This window comes from Dasypus novemcinctus, chromosome 2 (genome assembly GCF_030445035.2).
Source record: "Dasypus novemcinctus isolate mDasNov1 chromosome 2, mDasNov1.1.hap2, whole genome shotgun sequence".
Classification (NCBI taxonomy): domain Eukaryota; kingdom Metazoa; phylum Chordata; class Mammalia; order Cingulata; family Dasypodidae; genus Dasypus; species Dasypus novemcinctus.
The window spans coordinates 136,280,432-136,303,548 of record NC_080674.1 but is presented as its reverse complement, the minus strand read 5'-3'; the positions used below and the strand labels follow the sequence as shown (position 1 = coordinate 136,303,548).

The window sequence follows — 23,117 nt, the reverse complement described above, 5'->3', positions numbered from 1 at the left end:
TGTCAAAGGCCAAAGACAAAGAGAGAATTCTGAGAGCAGCAAGAGAAAAGCAATGTATAACATATAAGGGATACCCAATAAAATTAAGTGCCAATTTCTCTTTGGAAACCACTGAGGCAAGAATACAGTGGTGTTATATATTTAAGATACTGCAAGAGAAAAATTTGCAGCCTAGAGTCTTATAGCCAGCAAGAATGTCTTTCAAAAATGAGGGAGAGTTTAGAATATTCAAAGATAAACAGAAACTGAGAGAGCCTGTAACAAAGAGACCACTTGCTGGTAATACTACAGGGTGTGCTACACTTTGAAAAGACAGGAGTGAAGGGCTTGAAAGAGAGGCTAGAAATGAAGATTATATCAATGAAAGTAACTAAAAGTCCCAAAAGAGTGGTGAAAACAAAATATGACAGATAAAACTCAAATATTTTGGAATAAACTTAATGATATAAAGCACTTGTATTTAGAAACCTACAATTCATTGTGAAAAGAAATAATTGGGAAAGACAGTCCATGCTCACAGATAGGAAGACTAAATATCATTAAAATATCAATTCTACTCAAATTGATATACAGATTCAATGCAATCCTGACAAAAATTCCACAAGCATTTTCAAAATAAAAGGAAAACATGATTATCAAATTTATTTGGAAGGGTAAGGTGTCCTGAATAGCAAGAAACATCTTAAAAAGGAAAAGCAAAGTTGGAGGACTCTCACTTTCGGACTTTAAATTGTATTACCTAGCTACAGTGGTAAAAACAGCATGGTACTGACATAAAGACAGACACACAGATCAATGGGACCAAACTGATGGTTCAGAAACAAACACTCACATCTATGGTCAAGTGATTTTTGACAAGCCTGTCAAATCCACTCAGCTTGGGCAGAACAGTCCATTCCACAAATGGTGTTGAGAGACCTGAATACCCATAGCCAAAAGAAGGACCCCTATCTCATACCGCATATGAAAATTAACTCAAAATGGATCAAAGACCTAAATATAAAAGCAAGAGTCATAAAACTTCTAGAAGAAAATGTAGGAAAATAAATTCAAGACCTGAAGGTAGGTGACGGATTCTTAAAGGAGATAAGTGGACAAGTGAGATAGACTACTGATGTTTAGTGTATGTAGAAGTTCTAATTAACTTTACTACAGAAGTGTGGAAATGGATAGAGTTGATGGTAACCCATTATGGTAACAGCTGGTTTATAAATGGGAATATGGCTGAAAAGGGTGGTCTAGAGATGTAAATGCCAATTGAAAGAAAGTTAGAAAATAACCTCGGGACTGACTAACACAGTAAACCCAGAGGTAGATGAGAACTGTGGTTGATGGAACAGAGGCAAGACTGTCCTTTGTAAGCTAGAGCAGATGTATATCACTATTGCAGGGTAACGTGAATGTGGAGAAGCATGGGAAAAACACAACTGCAATGACCTATAGACTGTAGTTAACAGTAATAATGTAATATTCACGCATCTATGCCAAAGATTAACTGTGTTGATAATGAGGGATTATGGAAAAAGTTTTCCAAATGTACTCAATGTACCTTGTAATGGTCTGATAATATTATCTCATAATCTATAACAAATATTCTACCATGGTGTGGTGTGTTGGTAGAGGGGTGTTGTATGGGAATTCTGCACATGTGTGTGATTGTTTTGTAAGTTTACAACTTCTGTCATAAAAATATATTTAAAAAGTAATAATAAGGTGGATCAGGGGGAAAATACACCAAATGTTAAGATAAGGACTATATTTAGTAGGAAGATTTTGACAATATTCTTTCATAATTTGTAACAAATATCTTACAACAATGCAAAGTATTGGTGGTGGGCTGATGTATGTGTCCCCTGTATGATGTTATGCATGTTTGCTTTGTAAGTTCACAATTTTTACTATATACTTATTGCTTAGGCATGTTCATGTATAAATGATATAGTAATACTTAATAATATCAGTGGGCTGGTTTGGGGGAAAAATACACCAAAAAAGATACTTTGGTTAGTAGTAATATTTTGAGGATGCTCTTTCATCATTAGTAAAAATGTTTCACAACAATGCAAGGTCTTGGTGGTTGGGTGACGTGAGGTATGAGAGTCCTGTATGATGTATGTATGTTTTATAAGTTCACAACTATTACTCTACACTTATTATTTATGTATGTTTATATATGAGTGATATACTTCAATAAATTAAGGAAATCTATCCACTGGGCTGGGGAATTAAGAATCATAGTTTCTCCTGTGATTTCCCAATTTAAATCTTTTAACAGCCTTAAAATGAGAGTAGTTAATAATCCTACCACAAAATTTCATTAAGAAAAAATTCTTGAAAGCTATGGAAAGATCTTTCTAAATTATGATTAAAACAAATTAAACAATTATAATATATTCCAGAACTTAGCAGTCAGTATGCTTTTAAGGTTATTCACAATTAGTAACGAGAGCAAGAAAAAAGAACCTTCCTTGCATAAACTATAATTGTTCCAATATTATTTATAGGAAATTTGCAAAAGCATTTTCTAAACAGAAATATTTAAATGGCTAATTCCAGGAAGCCATTATTAAATAGAAATGTAAACTGATATTGATAACAAAAAGTAATTTTATACCAGGGAAACATTTTGCATGAACCTTGTATCCTGCAACCATGCTAACCTCACTTATTAGTTTTAGTTGCTATGGGTAGATTCCTTAGGATTGCCTACATAGCTATTATATTATTATGATTATATCATGTTATAGTGAAAACATCTACATGGATATCATATAATGAATAAAGACAGTTTTGCTTCTTCCTTTATGAGTGTCTTTTATTTCTTTTTCTTCCCTTAGTGCACTACACCTCTATTGAAATGTTTATTACGGTGGTGACATTGTTGCCTTGCTCCTCATCTCAGAGAAAATTATTCAGCATTTCACAATTAAGTAGGATGTTTGCTGTGTGTTTTTCATAGATGTCCTTCAACAGGTTAGGAGGGTCCTTTCTACCCCTAGTTTTCTAAGGATTTTTTTTAAACTATGAATGGGTGTTTAATTTTGTCAAATTATTCTTCTGCATCTGTGAAGACAATCAAATGTTTCTTCTCTTTTATTCCAACAGTGTGGTGAATTATATAGATTTTCAAATGTCAAAACAACCTTAGATACTTGGCATAAAATAAACTTGTTTTACATACTGCTCAATTTGTTTAAAAAAAAATATTAACCTGTTCGTTCAGTCACTGTGGAAGTCTGTGGTTCCTAAGGAAGTTGAATGCAGATTTGCCATGTGACCCACATATATCTTCTGGATATACACCCAGAAGAACTGAGAGAAGGGGCACCAAACAGACATCTGCACATAAATGTTCATAGCGACATTATTCACAGTTGCCAAAAGATGGAAACAACTCAGGCGTCCATCAAACAATGAATGGATAAACAAATTATATATATGCAATGGAATATTATTCAGCTGTAAAGAAATGAAGAGGTGAAGCATATGACAACATGAACTTGGAGGACACTATGCTGAGTGAAGCAAGACAGACAGAAAAAGTACAAGCATTTTTGGACACTACTTTGAAACAAATAAGATGCAAGTTACAACAACAAAATAACATTTTCAACTTATAGATTTAAGGAAGAGCCTCACTAGTTCCCAAGACATCACCCTGAACTGGATCCTCCTCAATACAAATGCTCAGAAAAGTCAACTTATATGAATAGCTATTCGAAGTCTCAAATTGGGCATCACTTTGGGTGTGTGTGGGATCCTACTATTGGCCAATTTTAGGATCCAGGATTCTAAAAAAGCAGCAGCAGCTTCATTTCTCCAGAATAGAATGTAGGAAAGAGCAGTTTCTAAACACAACTACAAATTCAATCTCTGAATAAATAAAGCACAAAATACAAATATTCTCTACACTTTTTTTTGTTTTTACCAAAATTATGTATCAAATTTGAGTTAATTGTTTCTACCCTTAGTTCTCCCTTAGAGGTATTCTAAAAGGATGTTAAAGAGAGCTATTTCCCCCACATCTACAACTTCTCTGTCCTGCCTGCCTTCTATCAGTGAAAGAACTGCAGAAGCCAATATTACTAATATTGTGTTTGCCTAGATGCTTTCTGGATATAAGTCTGATAGTCATAGTCACACAGTGTACTTTGTCGTTACATTAATGAACATCCCCTCTTAAGTTTCAAATCAAGAAAAATAACTTTTTTTATATTAAATAGAAGTCAAAACATGTACAATAGTAGACAGAATAGTATAATGAACTTCTATTATTGAAAAGACCGTATTTTCTCCATCGCTCTCCAATGCTATTTTTATGAGAAATTCATTGTCTGTTTCAGGGCTTTCTATTAGATTCCATTATTCTAGTTGTAATTCCTTGTACCAACACCTCACTATCTTAATTACAACAATTTTATAATGTCTTAATACCTAATAGATCAAGTCCTTTCATGTTGAAAAAAATCGTTAAGGATTTTTATAATTATACTGATAAAATATATAGATTTGAAGTTCTCTTTTCTTGTAATGTTTCTGTCTAGTTTGGCATCAGGAAAAAGCTGCCTTATAAAATAAGTTGTAGAGAATGACATTTTTCTTTTATTTTCTGGAAGAGTTTGTATAGAGTTGGTCTTATTTCATCCTTAAATGTTTCATAGAATTCATAAGCTAAGTCATCAGAACCATCTTTGTGGAAAGGTTTTTAAAATACAAATTCAATTTCATTAGGAAAAAAGGCAATTTAGGTGTGTTGTATTTTTCTTCAGTGAGCTTTGCTGTTTTGCATTTTTCTCAGAACTTGTCTATTTCACCTAAGTTGCATTTAGATGCTGAAGTTATTCATCATAATGCTGTTCATTATATTTCCTTATTATCCCGTTCATGTCTCTTGTACCTTTAATGATATCCTCACTCTCATTATTGCTATTGGTCATTCGTGTCTTTTTTATCTTTATTAATATGAGATTTAGGAAATATTTTTACTTTTTTCAAAGTACTATCTTGGTTTTTCTCTGTTCTGTTTTCTTTTACACAGATATTTGACTCGTTTTCATTTCCGTCCTTCTATATATTATGTATTTTACTTGCTCTTATTTTTCTAATTTCTTCAAGTTTAAGCTCAGGTCATTGATTTGATGTATTTTTCTTTTCTTTTATATCTATTTAATGCTAAAAATGTCCTCTATGTATCACTTTCAGTTGCATTCCATAAACTTAGATATTTTGTATTTCATTTTTAATCAATTCCTAATATTTTCTAATTTCCTTTGTGATTTCTTCCTTGACACATTTCTTAGAAATGCATTGTTTCATTTCCCAACCTTTGAAAATTTCCTAGATGTCTTTCTATTATCAATATCTAACTTGTCTGTTGTAATGACAAAAGTTACTTGCACTATTCCAATCCTCTTCAAATTATTCAAATTTATAATGTGGCCCAGAATAGGGTATTGTTTTGGTATCCGCTCTCTGCATAATGGAAAAGAATGTATATTCTGCAACAAGGATGAAGTATTACATCTAACGTTAAATGCAAATTAGATCAGTACTCAGCCAAAAACTCCAGAGGAATTCTCTGAAGATATCTAGGGCTTTCTCTCTAGACATCTTTTTCTTTGGTATTTTTGTCCTACAAATTGTAACATCCTTAGCCTATGTAAAGTTCAAATACTGTCTCTTCAATTCAGCAAGACCACAGGGCTTTGTTTTTGTTCCTTTCCAGAGCTGCAACCTGAAATCTCTCTTAGGTTGTGAGTAGGGATCTTGTCATTTGTTTCTTTTTTGCAGGGAGTACTATCCTGTGTCGCTTTTTGTCCAATATCAAAAAACCACTGATTTATACAGTCTGTCTGGATTTCTAGTTATTCCATCATGTCCAAAAGTGGAAGGTTCAGTGGTTTATAAACTTTTATTTTTAAGCTTAGAATACTTTCTCAAATCCAAATATTATGTGGAAATTATAGTACAGTTAGAAAACAATGGAGCTGATCAAACTAAAGTTGGAGTAAAGAAGTTGGAGTTCATCTTCTACCCCTGACACACTCCTGCATTTTCCCCCTCCCTGAGAACCCAAAACTCAGTACTTCCTGAAGCAATTCTTCAGAATTGTACATTTCAGCAAACCCCAGTCTGCAAACCACTTCTATGAAAAAAAAGAGTATCAGCTTTGAAATTAGACAGATCTGGGTTTGACTCCCAGCTTGCCTCCTTGGTAACTTTAGGTAAATTACTCCATTTCAAAATCTACCAAATAAGTTTAATAACACTTTTCTTGCAGAGTTATTGTGAAAACTAATTAGGTAACAATTAAAAGCACAAGGTGCAGTTTCTAGAATTTGATAAGTGATTCACATATTATCATTATTTTTTATAGCTATTGCTATTGTCACTATTGTTTATCACAAGAGAGAAAAAGCATTCTGGATACAGTATTCCAAAGACCAGAACCAAGATTAATTTCAAAATTTCAGGGTTTTCCAACAACAAAGTTTTCCAACTATTAAACAGGGGTGATAAATTAGTAAGTTCTTGATTTTAGAAGTGATGATAATATCAGACTCTGTTAGAGAGACTTTAAGGAAATCCCTCTATTGCGTGGCAATTTTCTGTATTAAATTTTAAGAATACTAACACGAGATAGGAACTAGGAGAAAGGGAAGATTGATTACATTAAAAAGAAAAAATTCTACTATCACACATTCTACTGTGTCTCTTCACATATCTACTCCATGTCAAAATCTATCCCATACTTCAGACCAGAGAATTAAAATAAATGATTATGTTATAAATCTGATAAATCAAACTGAAGCAACAAAATGTGTATAACACACACACACACACACACACACAGCTGTGAATTTTATCTTCGGGTCTTACCAGTTGCCTGTACTGGGTGATATTCAGTCTTCTGAGAGTCAGAATCCTTATTTATAAAATCAAAGATTTTAACTTAGAAGGCTGCTTTGCAAATCATCCTTATGTTATGGCAGTAAAAGTATGCATATAGTCATGTTCAATAAAGAGTAGCCATTATATTCTGGGCCTGGACACTTTGTTTCTTAAAACCAATGCAAACAGAAAAAAAAGCATCAACTCTACTTGCTGATTTTCCTTTATCAATTTGATGAAAAAGGTAGAGATGGTACTTGCTAACTGTCCTCATAAATATGCTTCAGTCTGTTATTTTATCTGTTCCTTGCAAGTATTATTCTTGTCATTTCCTATCTAGAATTGCCACAAAGCTATTCTTACTTTTTCATATATGTGAAGTTCATGATCACTTTCAAAAGTATAATTTAAATTGTAAAAGGTAAAATAACAGGTATGCCCAAACCGTATTTGTGCCTCAGAGAGTAAAAACAAATAAGGAGTTATCATTTTATTTACAAAGAAAAAAATCGTAATAGCTTATCCTTACATAGCAACATCTTATAATGTCCTTAAATTACAACTCAAATGAAATGCAAATTTAAATATAAATATTTGTTTGAATCAGTCACATTTTCTAAAATCTGTACAGACAAACTACAGCTAATGGAGCTTATAAATGCAGTCTATAAACGGTAAAGCACTTTAAAAACCTAAATCATTTTAATTATGGTAGTGGCTCTCTACTTTTTTTTTCTCTTATATTTTTACCTCTCCTAGATTAATTGATTGAACTCCAACTCAGAATAATTGTAATAGGAGGGGGTATAAGCGCTAAACAGAACTGAATATGTACCTTCTAGAGGAATAGGTAATGGAAAGAAATGAGAGAAGGATTAAGTAGGCAGTTGATTATGCAGTTCCAATATAGAGTCTGATGTGTTCTCTTACAAGCCTATGGCGAGTTATTAATAGGTTCAGAGCACGTAAGACCATGTGATCAAGGACCCACAAATTGGACACTGTGCACTTGTGGAGACTCTGGAGCCAAGGGCAAGTACAGCCAAGTCATTAGAATGCTTACTAAAATACTACAACTGAGCTAACTATAGGCCAATGCTTTGGAGACCTCTAAAACCATATTAACGGGCAATGTTAGGCTGTCCCAAAGGACACTTTAGTATGTTATTCCAAGAGCATTTTAAATGGAAATAAGGATTTTCCATATTTTTAAGTTTAAAGCACAACTCTAAATATGCATCAGTGGATTTATTTCCCCCTTTCATCTTCCCACCCACTAAACCCCTTTCATGACACTACCTCCTCTCAGGAAAGTTGGGTGAATTCACACAAATTACGTAAACCCTTGAAGCCTGACAAGAAGAAACAACTATAGAAACTAAAGATGGGAAAAAAAAAATAACAGGATTTGTGGTAATAAAGGTATTTCATTAATTTACCATTTTAATAGCTAGGATTTGAACCTAACTTCTAAGTGACATTTTTATACATGTCTTGTCCATTTCCCTCTGATCATTCCATGGCATCTCTCCTGATAGAATTCTTGGCAATCATTTTATCCCTGAAGCCCATATTAAATAGGGAACTATATTATGGGGTGAAAATTTTGCTTAATCCTGACCTACAGTCAATTTAAACATAAGAAGTCTAAACACATTTAAAAACAAAGTATCAAGTCTTCCCATGTATATCTCTAAACATTATTATTCAAAACCAAAACTAAGATACAACCATTCTGTTTATATTCCCTTTTACTTCCCGATCCACGTTTTCTGGACAACTGTTCCACTTAACCTTCTTAAATCTCTATTTCCAAAATGACAGCAAGTCCACATTTACTTTCAAAACAATTTCATGAAATCTAAGATGCCATCAGTGATAAGACATATCCCTATGTCAGAGCCACTAAAATATGGAAAATGTATTTATTAGAATTAATGAATATAGTATTTCTATCCTTTACTAGGCTTTTTTTTATATCATTTTAAAATGAATGCCTAATAGATTAACTAAGGCTTTTACTGACCTAACTTTTTCTCAGTCATAATTCCTTTGGTCTGGAGACATCCCTTTAAACTCACGTTAGGGGGACAGTATTACTTTGGTTTTTGATAAAATATACTGTACTGTAATCCTAGGTCTGTTTAAACAAACAAACATAATAATTTGGGTACGGTCTTACATTCATAGAATAACTCTGAATGTTTGTGCTAAAAATCCACTCCCTGAGAAGGATGATGAGAATTTTGTTTGTTAGTTTGCTTACTTGTTTGTTTACCTGATTTGAACCCTTCCCCTAACAGCTTTAGTCTTTTTCACAGAGGAAAGATATAAGAAATAACATTGAAATATGGATATCTGGGCTCTTGTCTTAACTGATTGTTAACGTTGGCAATATTTCTTATTGCATGTACCTCCAAACAAGCAGCTTGAATTACTTATGCTCATAAATCCTTTAGGAATCTTAAATCTTACTAATGATTTGAAATTGTCCCTTTATTCATTAGAATATGGGCTAAATCGATTCCTTATCATCAACGGTGTGTTTACAAATATCCCCCACATGATTGCTCTAGGAATAATCAATTCCAAAGAGAAAAAAGAAAAAAGCTTTACATTGTTTAAGATAGAAACTCTGTCAAATTGACCCATACATTAAACACAATCCCCATCAAAATCCCAGAAAGCTTTTTGAAGAAATGAACACAATGATCCTAAAAGTTATAAAAGGAAATGCAAAGGACTCAGAATAGTTGAAACAATTACTAAAAAGGAAAGGAAAGTTAAAGGACTTAAATTTTCTAAATTCAAACATATTATAGAGCTACATAAATCAAGAGAGTGGGTATTGACATTGATAGACATAAAGATAAAAGAACAAAACTGAGAATACAAAAATGAATTTTTAAGTTTATGGTCAATTGAATCTTGGTAAAAGTTCCAAGGCAATTCGTGGGTAAAGGATGGCCTTTTCAGAAGTGGTTCTGAGACACCTGAATACAGAGAGATGAATTTAGATCCTTACTTCACACCACACAAAAATCCAACTCACAATGAATCACAGACCTAATTGTAAAAACTGAAATTATAGAAGATAATGTAACAGAAATTCTTTATGACCAAGGGCTAGACAAACAGTTCTAAGAAGATGCATCAAATGCATCTTCCATAAAAAAGAAAACTGATAAACTGGATTTTGTCAATATTTTTAAAAAGCATTCTTCAAAAGACACCATTAAGTAAAGGAACAGATTTGCACATACTAGAAGAAAATATAAGCAAATATTAATCATATACCTGATAGAGGAATGATATTCAGAATATATAAACAACTCAAAGCTAAGTAGTAGGAAAACAAAAATCCCAATTTAAAAATTAGGCAAATATTTGAATAGCTCATAGCCATTTCAATAAACAAATGTCTAAGCAGCATATAAATATATACTCACCATAATTAGCCACTAGGAAATGCAAATGAAAACCACAATGACATACCACTGAACATCTACGAAAATAGTTATAATAAAAAAGACATAGAATAATAACTGCTGAAAATGTGGAGAAACTGGAACCCTCAGATATTGCAGGTGGGAATGTAAAATAGTGCAGCCACTTTGAAAAACTGTTTGGCAGTTTCTTAAAATGGTAAATATAAATTTACCATATGACTTAGCAATTCCACTCCTAAGTACGTAAGAGAAACGAAAACCTATATCCACACTAAGACTTGCACATAAACGTTCACAGCATTTTCTATGATAGCCTCAAAGTAGAAACTGTACAATGCCCATCAACTGATGAATGGAAAGACAAAATGTGGTATATCTGTTCAATTGAATACTACTTGGCAAGAAAAAAGTATGAACTACTGATTGCTACCACATAGATGACCCTCAGAAACATTATCCTTAGGGAAAGAATCAGACATAAAAGACCACATTTCATATGATACCATTTATGTGAAATATAAAGGCAAACCTATAAAGGCAGAGATTAGATTAATGGTTGCTAGACCTGGGAGCAGGCATGCATTGACTACAAATGGTCATGATGCACAATATTGGGATGATGGAATTGTCCTACAATTGATTTGTTGTAATGCTCGCACAATTCTGTAAATGCACTAAAAGCATTGAATTACACAATTAAAAGAGGTAAATTTTATGTTATGTAAATTATACCACAAAAAGGTCTTTTAAAAAAAATGCAGTTATAATATCCTTTTCAATTGTTAACATTTTAAAACAATTATTTACCCTAGAAAAACGAACTTGATATATTCATGTATGTACTAACAAAAGATAATTTTAAAATTACATTTGGAAAAATATCTGCATAGAAACTTCCATATTAAGATATCAGTTAAATGCTTTTAACAATTTCCTAAATAGAACTAGTTATTTTGACTGATAAAATCCTAATTGGAGATTGACAGCAACATAGAAATTATCCACATACACAAAATGGGACACTAAATAAAGTTATAAGACCACTATTTCCATAATTAATTGCTCAGATTTTCTAATTTGTTAATTATATTTATACAGAACTGTTACTTTCATAATAAATTACTCAGACTTTCTATTTTGCTCTACCACAACTATGAAGTTCTATTTACCTGGAAGGACCACCACTTTTCACAGCTACACTAGGCTGCTCTCAAATTTCAGTTTGCATAAGAATTTCTTTGGATTGTTTTGAAATACATTTCATTAAATTTAGAGTTCAGCCTGGGTATCTGAATATCTGAATTCTGAATGGTTACTGCCTCCTTCCACCTCACTCTTACCTCCCGGGACCACACCTGATTTTAAGACAGTGTTTCTGCATACCACTCTTTAAGAAACCGGTCAAAGAGTGATGATTTTGACATAAGGCTGAAAGTTAGGTCATTCATTTTTGGTGAAGCCAAACAGTGGTAAGGGGAATGAAGAAAAAAAAAATCTGGGGCAAACATCCTTATGTTTATTCTTTGAATATCCTCATGAAGAAAAGTGATAAGATCTTATTTTTAAAGGGAAAGCAATAGCAAAGAAGAAGCTGTTTAATAATGACAAAATCATCCGGGATGCATTAGTTTCATTCCAGGACCACCTTTGTTAAAGCTTTAACAGTTAATAATTACAGATAAATGCACATCAGCTATGAAATGAAACTAAGTTTCCCTTGCTTGGAAATGTCCTTCCCAAAACCAACATGCAATAATTCTGTGAAAATTTCTGGGTAGCACTGAGATGGCTCTACTTCCATTTTCTCACTTTTCTCAGTTTAGGGCTTGGCATCAGAGTAAAGATGAGACAGAGAAAAGACGATGGGCTCACTCTAACTGCACACAAATGCACTCTGCATCAAACTATGGTCCTTGCTTGGCTAAGGGAATTCTAAAATTTCCTTTCAGGAAATCCCCTAAATCATAATCCAAGAGCCACTACTGGTTCTCGAAACGTGTCAGGATTACTACCCTAACTTAACACACTTCTCATTTATCAGGAACCTGGAACTCCTTGACTTTTCTTCATTTTCCAAAAAGGAAGCCATAAAATGATATGGATGTAAGTGTAATTACAATCAAACAGAAACACTCAGTTGCATATGAGTTCAATTAAAATGTGTTCTGTTACAGTTCTATATGAAAAATATTTTCAGACTTCTTTACAGTTTTTCCTGAATTGAAAAGTATACTGTATTTATGATTCAGTTAGGAAACTCCAAATAATTAAATAATATACTTAATAAAAAATAAAATTTCTTCCCACAAAACTGGTTCATGTCTGAATTCATTCAGGGCACGAAGATATAGAGTAATCCATGATTAACAAATACATTTATGTCTTAATGTACAACATAAATTATACCATCAGCATGATGATTCTGTCCATTAGAATTCACTGCACTGCTTCCTCAAATAAGGATGGAGTGTCTGCACATTGCCCTCTCCTTACCTTTGCCATACATCACTGTCACCATGAACTTAATCATTCCTTCCCTTCTAATGTTTAAACTGGAAAACCACAGGATTCCTTAAGGAGCCATGCACTTAAAGACCATTTGTTTTGTCAATAAGGAGACACTGAGCACTTACTAAATCAAAGAACTGTGATGAGCTCAGGGATGACAGGAAATTGAGGCAAAGAAAGGGTTCCTTCAAGATTGTAAATAAATTGAAGCAAGGAACTACTTCTTCCTTTCTTCTGTTTGTCCCCTCAGAGCTCAGCACAGCGTAAATGTAACTAGTACTGATGTAAGTGATAAATACTTAGAGCACTTTCCTCTGGAAAACAAAGCTGCAATGAACAGGCTTCTATGTAAGTCTTTCGCACATATGAGTATTCCTCAAACGGATATCTACATGGGTAACTGCTAAAAAGGTTCAATAAAAATGTACTGTTATAGTTTAAAATTTTAAAATTTTAATAGATATTGCCAAGTGGCACCAACAAAAGACTTTACCAATGTAATCTTCTATATTATGTAAGATTAAGTATTCCACTAATTATATCCACTGGATATACCAATCTGCATAATGTTTGCCAAACTTTTGACTCAAAAGCTTCTGAGAAAATTTCCTTTTCCTAGATTACCTATAAATTTGAGAAAATTGTGAATGCTTATTTGATAATTACATTTCCTTTTCTGTATAATCACTAAAATGTTAACCATGTTTACCATTGTATAGTGAGATTACAGATACCTTATTTTATACATTTTCTAAACTCTCAATACTCAGCATGTATTATTTTGTAATCAACATGCATCTTTTTAAAGGACTAATATGTAAAGAACTTCTGGAAGCACAAACGAAAAAGACCGACAATCTAAAAAAAAAAAATGAGTAAAGGATATGAACAGAAAGTTAACAGGAAAGGAAATAAAGAGGACATTCAAAATTTTGAAATGGGGAAACAGATGTGGCTCAAGTGATAAGGCCTCTTCCTATCAATGGGAGGACCCAGGTTCAATCCCTGGGACCTCCTGGGTGAAAAAGAAGAGAAAGCATGCCTGCGCAGTGAGCCAGTGCCCACACGGGGAGCCAAGTGCCCACACAAGTGCCCAGGTGGTGAGCCAAGTATCCAGGTGAGTGCCCACATGGTGAGCTAGTGCCCACATGAGTGCCCACGTGGTGAGCCAGAGCCCAAGCAAGTGAGTCATGCAGCAAGATGATGATGCAACAAAAGAGAGACAAAGGGGAGAGTCAAGGTGAAGCTCAGCCCAGACCAAGAACTGAGGTGGTACAATTGACAGGAAACTTCTCTCCACATCAGAGGTCTCCAGGATTGAATCCCTTTGAATCCTAGAGGAGAAAGATGAGAAGACAAGAAAAGAAGTAGATACAGAAGATCGATCACCCCGGGTATTGGTTCCTCTGAGGGCTACAGAGACCCACAGGTTCTATGGTCATGGCAGACGGAATTCAGTGCCATGTCAGTTGGCCCTTCTTTGGAGTTTGTGTTTCTGCATGATGGAGGTGGACTCAGATGTGATCTTTTTTCACAAGCCTCTCCTGTTACTTTTACCAGAACTGTAGTTGGTGCTGGGGTTTAATATATACCCAGGGGATCTGAATCTCTGGACTGACCATATGATAGTCAGGCCCTGAGCCTCAACAATCTTCAGCTCCTACACTCTGATTTATTGGACTTACCCCACTCAGCTAACATGGAGTTGAAGAAGGTCAACCACCACATCATGGAGCCAAGAGTGCCTACAAGTGAAAGCAGGAGGATTGCATCCAGCCTCCATGTGGAATCTAAGCCCCCTCTTGATATAGATGTGAAAGGGACACAACCATTCCAAGGTCCACAGGATGGAGGAATAGAATATGGATTAGAGTGGACTTACTGATATTCTATTCATGAACTATAATAATAATCGAAGAAAATGTGGCATTGGTGTGGAGAAAGTGGCCATGGTGGCTGCTGGGTGTGGGGAATGGGAGGAAGAGATGAGATGTGGAGGCGTTTTTGGGACTTGGAGTTGTCCTGGGTGATGCTGCAGGGACAGTTACCAGTCATTGTATGTCCTCCCATGGCCCACTGGGTGGACTGTGGGAGAGTGTGGGCTATGAAGTGGACCACTGACTATGAGGTGCTGCGGTGCTCGGAGATATATTGACCAAATGCAATGAATGTCTCATGATGATGGACGAGATTGTTGCTATGGGGGGAGGAGTGAGGGAAGTGGGGTGGGAGGTAAATGGGGACCTCATATTTTTTTTAAAGTAATATTAAAAAAATAAAGACAAAAAAAAAAAAGAAGATCAATCATACAGCAAATGGACACAGACAGCAAAAACAGCAGGGTGGGAACAGGGGAGAAAAATAAATAAATCTAGAAAAAAAATTTTTTTGAAATGACAACACAACCTCACTGGTAACAAAATGCAAGTTAAAACACATTGCAATAGAAATCACAAAAGAGCAAAATTTTTTAAAGCTTCTATATTGGTAATGAAAAGGGAAAAGACATATTTTAATTGTGATTTTCTGAGTATAAAGGGGTATCACCTCTAAGGAGTGCAGGTCAGCAATATCTCCCAAAATTACATGTCCTTTGATATTATATGGGAAAAATAGTTTATCTACAGAGTTCTATATTTAGCACTATTTTTTATAGGAAAGTATTTGGAATCAACCAACTGTCCATCATTACCAAACTGATAACATTGAATATGGCACATATTTGTATAAAGATAAAATGGAGCTACTAAAAAATAAAGGGGAATCTTTTTATGTACTCATATGTCATGATGTCGTATGTGTTTGTATAAATAATGTGGACTTTAAAAAGTTATAAATTTACATATGTATGTATCCTTGTTTATGCATAAACTATCTCTAGATTGAACACTGAGTTCAATAACTACAGAACAGGTATTGGAAGAGGACTTTTAATCACATACCTTTTTGGGAAGTTTTGTGTGGTTAAGTCTGAGTTCTTGTAAATCTGAAAATAACTTCATTTTGTCATCAGATTAAAAGTAGTTTAGCTAAGTGTAAGTATATTTTCAGAACTCTGAAAATATTAACCATGATCCTCTGACTTCCAGTATTACTAATTCAATCTTTAACGTCAAATTGACACTGATTCCATAGCAAATAATCTTTCCTATACTGAACTTGCAGGATTTTCTCCTTATCTTTGGTTTTCTAATTTTCTGCCACAATGTGTCTAGTATTGGTCTCTCTTTACCAATACCCTTTCAATCTGAGGTGTGCCTTCCTTTATCTCTGATAAATTTGATTCTGATATAAGAAAATCTCTCTTAAACTCCACCTATCCAATATCAGTTATATCAACCAGTTCAAATCAAATAATTGAACTAAACAACAGTCTACACACCATCTGCAAAATATGATCTCTGAGACTTGCAGCAGGCTGAATGCTTACAGCTAGGAGCCTCTACCCCAGTATTGCTGTGCATGAGTACTCCACCAGTCGACCTATGTTTACCAAGAACCAGCGTTATTTCTTTGAACACATGAAGGCACATTTTGTAATAATATAATTTATCAAACACTAAATATTAAAGTCAGTGAAATATAAGTACAAAAACACTTTTGTTTCTCTGAGAACTTTGGAAAAACTAGAGAAAGGTATGATGTTAAAAATATTGCTACAATTGTATTTAAAATGCAACAACTATAAAAGATACAAAAACTTTAGAAACCCAGAATTCTGCACATAAATTGTTTTGAAACTGACTTTAATTTTTATTACAAATGTGGAAATCAATAGCGGAAATTTGTTTTGACACATGCTGAGTAAGGCTCACCCAAGGAGATTACCTGGAAAGCTATTACCTAACCCAAATTCAAAGAAGAGTCCCTGGCATCACATCTAAATGTTGGCTGATGAATGTTTATTTTGATCATTTAAATTAGATAAAATTATTAGGGTGAGTTTGTATGCATTTAAAAATGTCTATCCTTTTACTAATTTTCTGATTAACCAAGTAGCAATCCAAATCCCACTGGATAAGTGTTTCTGTTGTTTCTTTGACAATTTCCACCCCTCACTTCTTTCTTTTCAGAATTCCTATTAAAGGAATAACTTTTTGGCCAACTAATCCCATGTTTCAGGGATCACAGTTTTCTTTCATACTTGCAGCCATTTTTCCTTTGTACCACGACTAAGGAAAATTAATAGGTTTCATCTTAAAAGTCACTAATTTGCTTGTCAGCTCTTCTACTGAGTTTTTTATTCTAATCATTATATAAGTTCCAATGTATTAAAAAATTTTTTTCTGAATCACAGCTTTTTCCTGCTTTTATTCATTTTTTCCCCATGAATGTATATGCACCCTTTATCTTCTGAGTATTACATTTTGATGAAAGCATCCTTCTATCTACACTAATAATGTTGTTGCTCCATATATTAAATTAACAGAATTTGATGACTCTCTTTCATATCGTTTTTTTTTTTTTAAAGTGTGATATTCTTGGGAATTAGTCCATCTTTTTTTTTCAAGTTTCGCTGCTCATATTTCTAACTATTTCAGTTTACTGAACTCACTTCCTTTTAATTTCATAAGACAGGTGGGACCTTCTACGAGGTACAGGGAATGGACTCACTCTTCGTTCTGGGTGTTACCAGCATGCCTGGGGATACCTCTGCCTCTACTCTCTAATTGCTCTTGGCTTCTGCAGCTTGGCATAACTGGATACCAGCTGGAGGGATAAAGTGACTCCCCAGGCTATGATGCTGATATGCTAGGGTGTCCACTGGCTGTACTGCCTTTCTCTGTGCATGCAGCAGCACCTCTGGCACAACTCCCATCATTTAGGGCTGCATGCTAACGTCTAGGTATTTTTCATTACTCCATCCCACATTATTTTCAGTCTTTGAGGAGACATTCAAAGTGTCTGATTTACTGACAGCATTCTTGCACAATACAGCTTTAGATTTTTTTAAGGATCTTTACTATCATTTCTAAAGTTTTATTTGAAAGAAGACAGATGTGTCAGATCAGTTTACAATCTTAAATTTTTCATGTGAATGTTGATTCCACTTTTACCCCATTTCTCTTTATCATGCACTCCCTCTGCATCTCTGCCCAGAAAACACTGCCCTCCTGTTTTCACATTGTTACTTGATACAGTGTTTTTCCCAAAGTGGATCCTCAAAAATATTAATTGATCAAATCTTGCCACAGCAAGTACTTTGATTCAAATAAGGGATAAACTGCAAAGAATTAACTTACACAAGGCTACACTTTCTATATCAAAACCTAATCACCACACCAGGGAACCAAGAGTGCCTCCAACTGCAAGCAGGAGAATTGCATCCATCATCCATGTGGAATCTAAGCCCTCTCTTGATATAGAGGTAGAGTGTACATCACCATCCCAGGGTCCACAGGATGGAAGAATAAAATATGGATTAGAGTGGACTTCCTGATATTCTACTATGGAACTATTTGTGACTAGTAATGGAAGAAGTTGTAGCTTCGATGTGGAGAAAGTAGCCACGGTAGTTGCTGAGGTCAGGGAGAAGGAAGAAGAGATGTGTGATGTGGGGGCACTTTTAGGACTTAGAGTTGTCCTATATGATATTGCAGGGAGAGATGCTGGACGTTATATATCCTGCCATAATCCCCTGAATGTACTGGGGGAGAGTGTAAACTACAATGTAAAGTATTATCCATGTGGTGCAGCAGTGCTCCAAAAAGTATTCACCAAATGCAATGAAAGTGCCACAATGATGAAAGAGATTGTTGATGTGGGAGGAGTAGGGAGAGGTGGGAAGTGGGAGGGTATATGGGAACCTCTTATATTTTTTTAACGTAACATTTAAAAAATAAAAATAAAGAGATCATAGAACCAAAAAAAAAAAGTCTTGACAAAATTTGGAATAGAAGGGAACTTCCTTAACCAATAAAAGTTATACATAAAAAAATGAAGGAAAAAAAAACAATCAAAACTACTATTGTAAAAACTCTAAGTAGAAAAATAATTTAAGTATTACTGGTAGCCACTTCAATATTCCATTTGAAGAGAACCACAGCACAGGCAAGTATGAACTGATCTAGTTAAGCTTGGCTAAGTGCTTAGGTATGCTTTAAAAATATATATTGTTAATGTTCAAAAAACATAATTGCTGCACTGTTTCACAGAATTAAATTTGTTGCTTTTCTGTACGTTAAATTTTTAAAGAGTATCATTTAAACTATAAGTACTTGATGTATTGTATTATATTCAGTGATTATTAGTGCATACTAAGACTGGTTATCATACAAAGTATTGGAAATGAAAAGAGAAGGACAAGAAAGTACCATCATGACACTTAGGACACATGTATATTTGCACCTATCTTGACCAATTGTATTTCCCTGTTGACATTCTGTGACTGGCAAACCAGTACAGGAGCTCCTAGATACATACCAAATTTTATTCATCTTCTTTTTCTCTGTATTTCCACAATGCCTTGCTCATAAGTATTGTTCAATAAATGCGTAATTGATTAGTATTCAGATATTTATGGACCAATTAGATCTAACATATGATTCAAATAAATTTATTACCCAATATAAGAGATTAACAAGGGCAAAAAGAAATAATAGAAACACTCCACACATCTATTGCTAGAAATGAAAGTACAATTGGTACATTTAATAAATAAAACAAGTGAGAGCCAGGAAGATCAAATACTTTGAAGAGGCAGTACTTGACATTATATCTAAATTCTCTGTTCCAGCACTTTTCCTTTCTTAACACAAGTTAGATAGACTTCTGGGTAATAAATTAGCCCAACTTGTAAATGTCCACCACCCTACAACACTGGATCAAAACATTTAGAACCTTTACATTGTTTAAAATCCAGAAAGTTTTGAGAAGTTCAGACACAACTCGGCAAAACCAGCTATGGAAAGCAAGGAAGGGATGATATGTTTAGCAGTCTACCCTTTTCTGTGTAACTGCTAGTCAGAAGCTTTTACTAAGAAGAAAAATGATTGCCAATCAAGGCCGTTGGGTTTATAAACAATTCATCCCCATATAGAACATTGAATCTTCATATTAGAAACAGAATCACAGCATTCTGGAAATACAGAGGAATAAGAATGTAGTTCCATGAACATCCAGTTAGACAGAAAAGGTCCGTCCATACCCTCACAGATAAGACTTTTTGAAGTCTGATCTCAACAGACATTTTAGGATCATTTTCTCCTCCTTGTTACATCTTCTGTCCTTGTCATGCTTTTTTCTTTTCTTTCCTTTTTTCCCCCCATTTTCTTGACAGACTATACACTTTTACACTTCCATTCAGTCTCTTCCCTCTACCTAAAACTCTTCAGTCTTTTCTGACTGAAGAAAGCTTCCCCATTCTTCAAAATCCATTTAAAAATCCCTCTACTTTGGGTAGCCTTTCCAACTTCCCTAGCTAGATTTTACTTGGAACATAACATTTGATTCATCGTGCCTGTATGTCACTGTTTCATGGCTACTTGTGTCACACTTACTTATAGATGATAAATCCTTCCCCTAATCTGTGAGTGCTTAAAAGGCAGGACACATCACCAAACCTTAACACAGGACCCAGAAAACTTTCAACTTTCAGTCAAATTCTATTATATCATCCAATTTTTAATTAAATCATCTATTTTGTTTTACTTATGAAAACTGAAGCCCACAGAGGTAAGGAACTTGCCCATGATCAGGACAGAAGTCAATGCCAAGGTGCAGATACCCAGTTATGCTCTCTTCTTCCTAATTCACCAGCTCATAAGGGAACAGGACTGGAATGGTAGAGTTCAGGGTAACAAACCCACCCTTTTTGGCTAATTGCCTAACTTTATACTCAAAGTCTGACTGCTATACTGTATTGCTGGCAACATCAGGTTTCCTCAAAAACAAAGACTTCCCAGTTCAGAGCATATGCATATGTGGTCAATAGGAAAAGTGAGCAAAAGTCCAATGTGATAAACAGGGAGGATGTCAAACTCCTATTCAGATTATGAAAAACCTACTCATAATTCTGACTTTGCTCCTTTAAGTATGGAGAAAAAGTATAACTCATTTGGAAAATCTGACCAAAAGCCCACATTTCAACACAGTGAAACGCTTTATCCCCTATTGCTCCTACCACACCAGAAACTTTCTATATGTAATTATTTAATCCCCAGCCAAAAGCCAGTGGACAATGAAATCCCCTCAAAATGTTTTCCCCAGTGAAGTGTTCATACATCAGTTCCACAGAAAACATTTCTAAAAGCTTTTTATGCAGTTCTATGCTAAGTTTTTCACTCAAGGCTAAAAATGTCCATAGTTGAAGTTCATTGTTGTAAGCAACTGGTAAAAATTGCTCTGTCCAACAATTTACATCATTTGACTATGGGATCTATAGAGGACACAGATAAAAAGTCCCAGTTTCATTTTACTTGGATTTTTAACCATCCTTTCACAATTTGTGGCTTTCATTGTGCTGATATTTTCCCCTTCCCATTGCTACTGGAATTTTCTCCAAATGAGACAGTTTCTTTCAGACAAGTTCCTGTGGATTTCATCAATGGCTCCCTGTAAACAGCAAAACGGAGCCATAAATCACATTTGCTTTTCCAGTAATTGGTGGGCTTTGTATTAAACAAAAAGTATTAGCCAGCTGATAGGAAGCAAAAACCATCAGAAACAGGAACTACTGACCAATGAAATTTAAACCTTAGGAAAGAAAATGTCAATCATAGAACCATAAACCTTTGAATACTGACTGGCTTCTAACTCCATCCATTACTCTTGTCTCTCACCATAGCTTAGTGAACAGGTGTACAGTATGGCTGTGGGTATGTTTAAATTCTAGACAGCTGCCAAAATTCAATTCCCTAGAGAACTGCTTTGACAACTATGAAGTAGGATGTGAAAAAAAGTGAAAAATAATAAATGAGGAACTGGGAGTGGGGAATAAATATGGACGAGATTTAGAAATGAGCAGACTGGTTATCTTTCAGTGTTAGGAAAGACACCACGTGGTGGGTTTATGTTGGAAAATCCTGGAGAACAGAAAGAAGTTCAACCAGTGGAAAGAAGTTAACAAGGAGGCCTGGTCGCATGCAGTAGTTGAGAAATCCATCCAATTAGCATTCCAGTTCACAGGCTGACCTGGAGGTGTGCCCTCAGAGGTGAAAAGTCTACTACACTCGGGTGGTGCAGGCTAGGGAAAAGTTCAGAGCTAGCACACTGAAAAGGAGAAGAGGTGTATGTAAATCAGCCTAGTCCACAGGGGTAGGGGTGAGGGCAGACAGGATGAGTGGCAGGGGGAGGTAGAGAGCTTGGAAAGAAAGGTGCTTACCAGGCCACCTCCACAGGTGCTGAAAGAAGCCAGGGAGCCGGGGTACCGTAGCACTGCCCCGGTGTAGAAACAGCCAGCTTCGGAAGGCTCAGGAGGGCGAGGGGCGGCGGATGCCTGCGTGGGAACAGGACCGGGACTCGGCCGCTGTTCCACTGCGAAGCGCGGCGCCAGGAAGCGGCCGTCTCTCTGGAGCAGCAGGTACAGGTCCCGAGAGAAGGCCGGTATCCTCAGCAACACCTCGTCGCTGTCGGGGTCGGCAGGCTGGGCTGGGGGCGGGGACAGGGACGGCTGCGGGGGCGGGGTCGGTTGCCACGAGGCCGGGGCGGCTGGGGACAGGGCGGCAGCCCCACTGGATCCCCGCGGCAGCTCCTGAGACTCAAGTTCCTCGTCCTCCTCGTCCGCCAGCGGCCGAGGGGGTCGGGGTGGGGGCTTGGGTTGGCCCTCTGCGGGTTCCAACGGCGGCGCGGGGGCCACAGAGCGCACCTCGCGGGAGCTGCCTGCAGCCTGAGCTCGGGAGCCCCCGCTGCCCCCAACGTTGCGCACCCAGCCAGGGTCCGCGCTGCCGCCACTGCCGCCAGCTGTGTCCACCGCCTCTCGGCGCCAGAGTGCAGGAAACACGACTTCCCACTCCTCGCGGTCGGGGGCGAACAGCAGCCCTGCGGGCGGGGCAGACAGGAAAGTGCCGGGCTTTTAAGCCGCCGATCTAGTAGCACAAGCATTCCTAGGCTCACACACCGCACAGATACCAGGCGTTCGTGTTAACTTAGTGGAGACCACCCGCCCAGCCCCAGAAACTCCTGCAACCACTGAAGCCTTGGGATCAGGTTACGGACCCCGGCACTTTCAGAATAAAAGTACGATTATGGGGATGGGGGGGTCGAAAAAGAGGAAAGCAAAGTTTGGTGACAGGACATTTTTTTTTTTAAAGGAAAACTGGCGCAGACTCC

The 23,117-nt window shown here is 36.0% G+C and overlaps 1 protein-coding gene across 1 annotated transcript in view; it reads right to left on the bottom strand.

Moving 5' to 3' along the window:
* The window catches only part of ADAMTS19 (ADAM metallopeptidase with thrombospondin type 1 motif 19), a 283,954-nt gene that overhangs the window by 260,228 nt on the left and 609 nt on the right, over nucleotides 1-23,117 (bottom strand). The window contains exon 2 of the mRNA XM_004462171.5: nucleotides 22,171-22,826. Within this exon, the coding sequence (XP_004462228.1) occupies nucleotides 22,171-22,826 (656 nt within the window). The remainder of the gene's footprint in view (nucleotides 1-22,170; nucleotides 22,827-23,117) is intronic.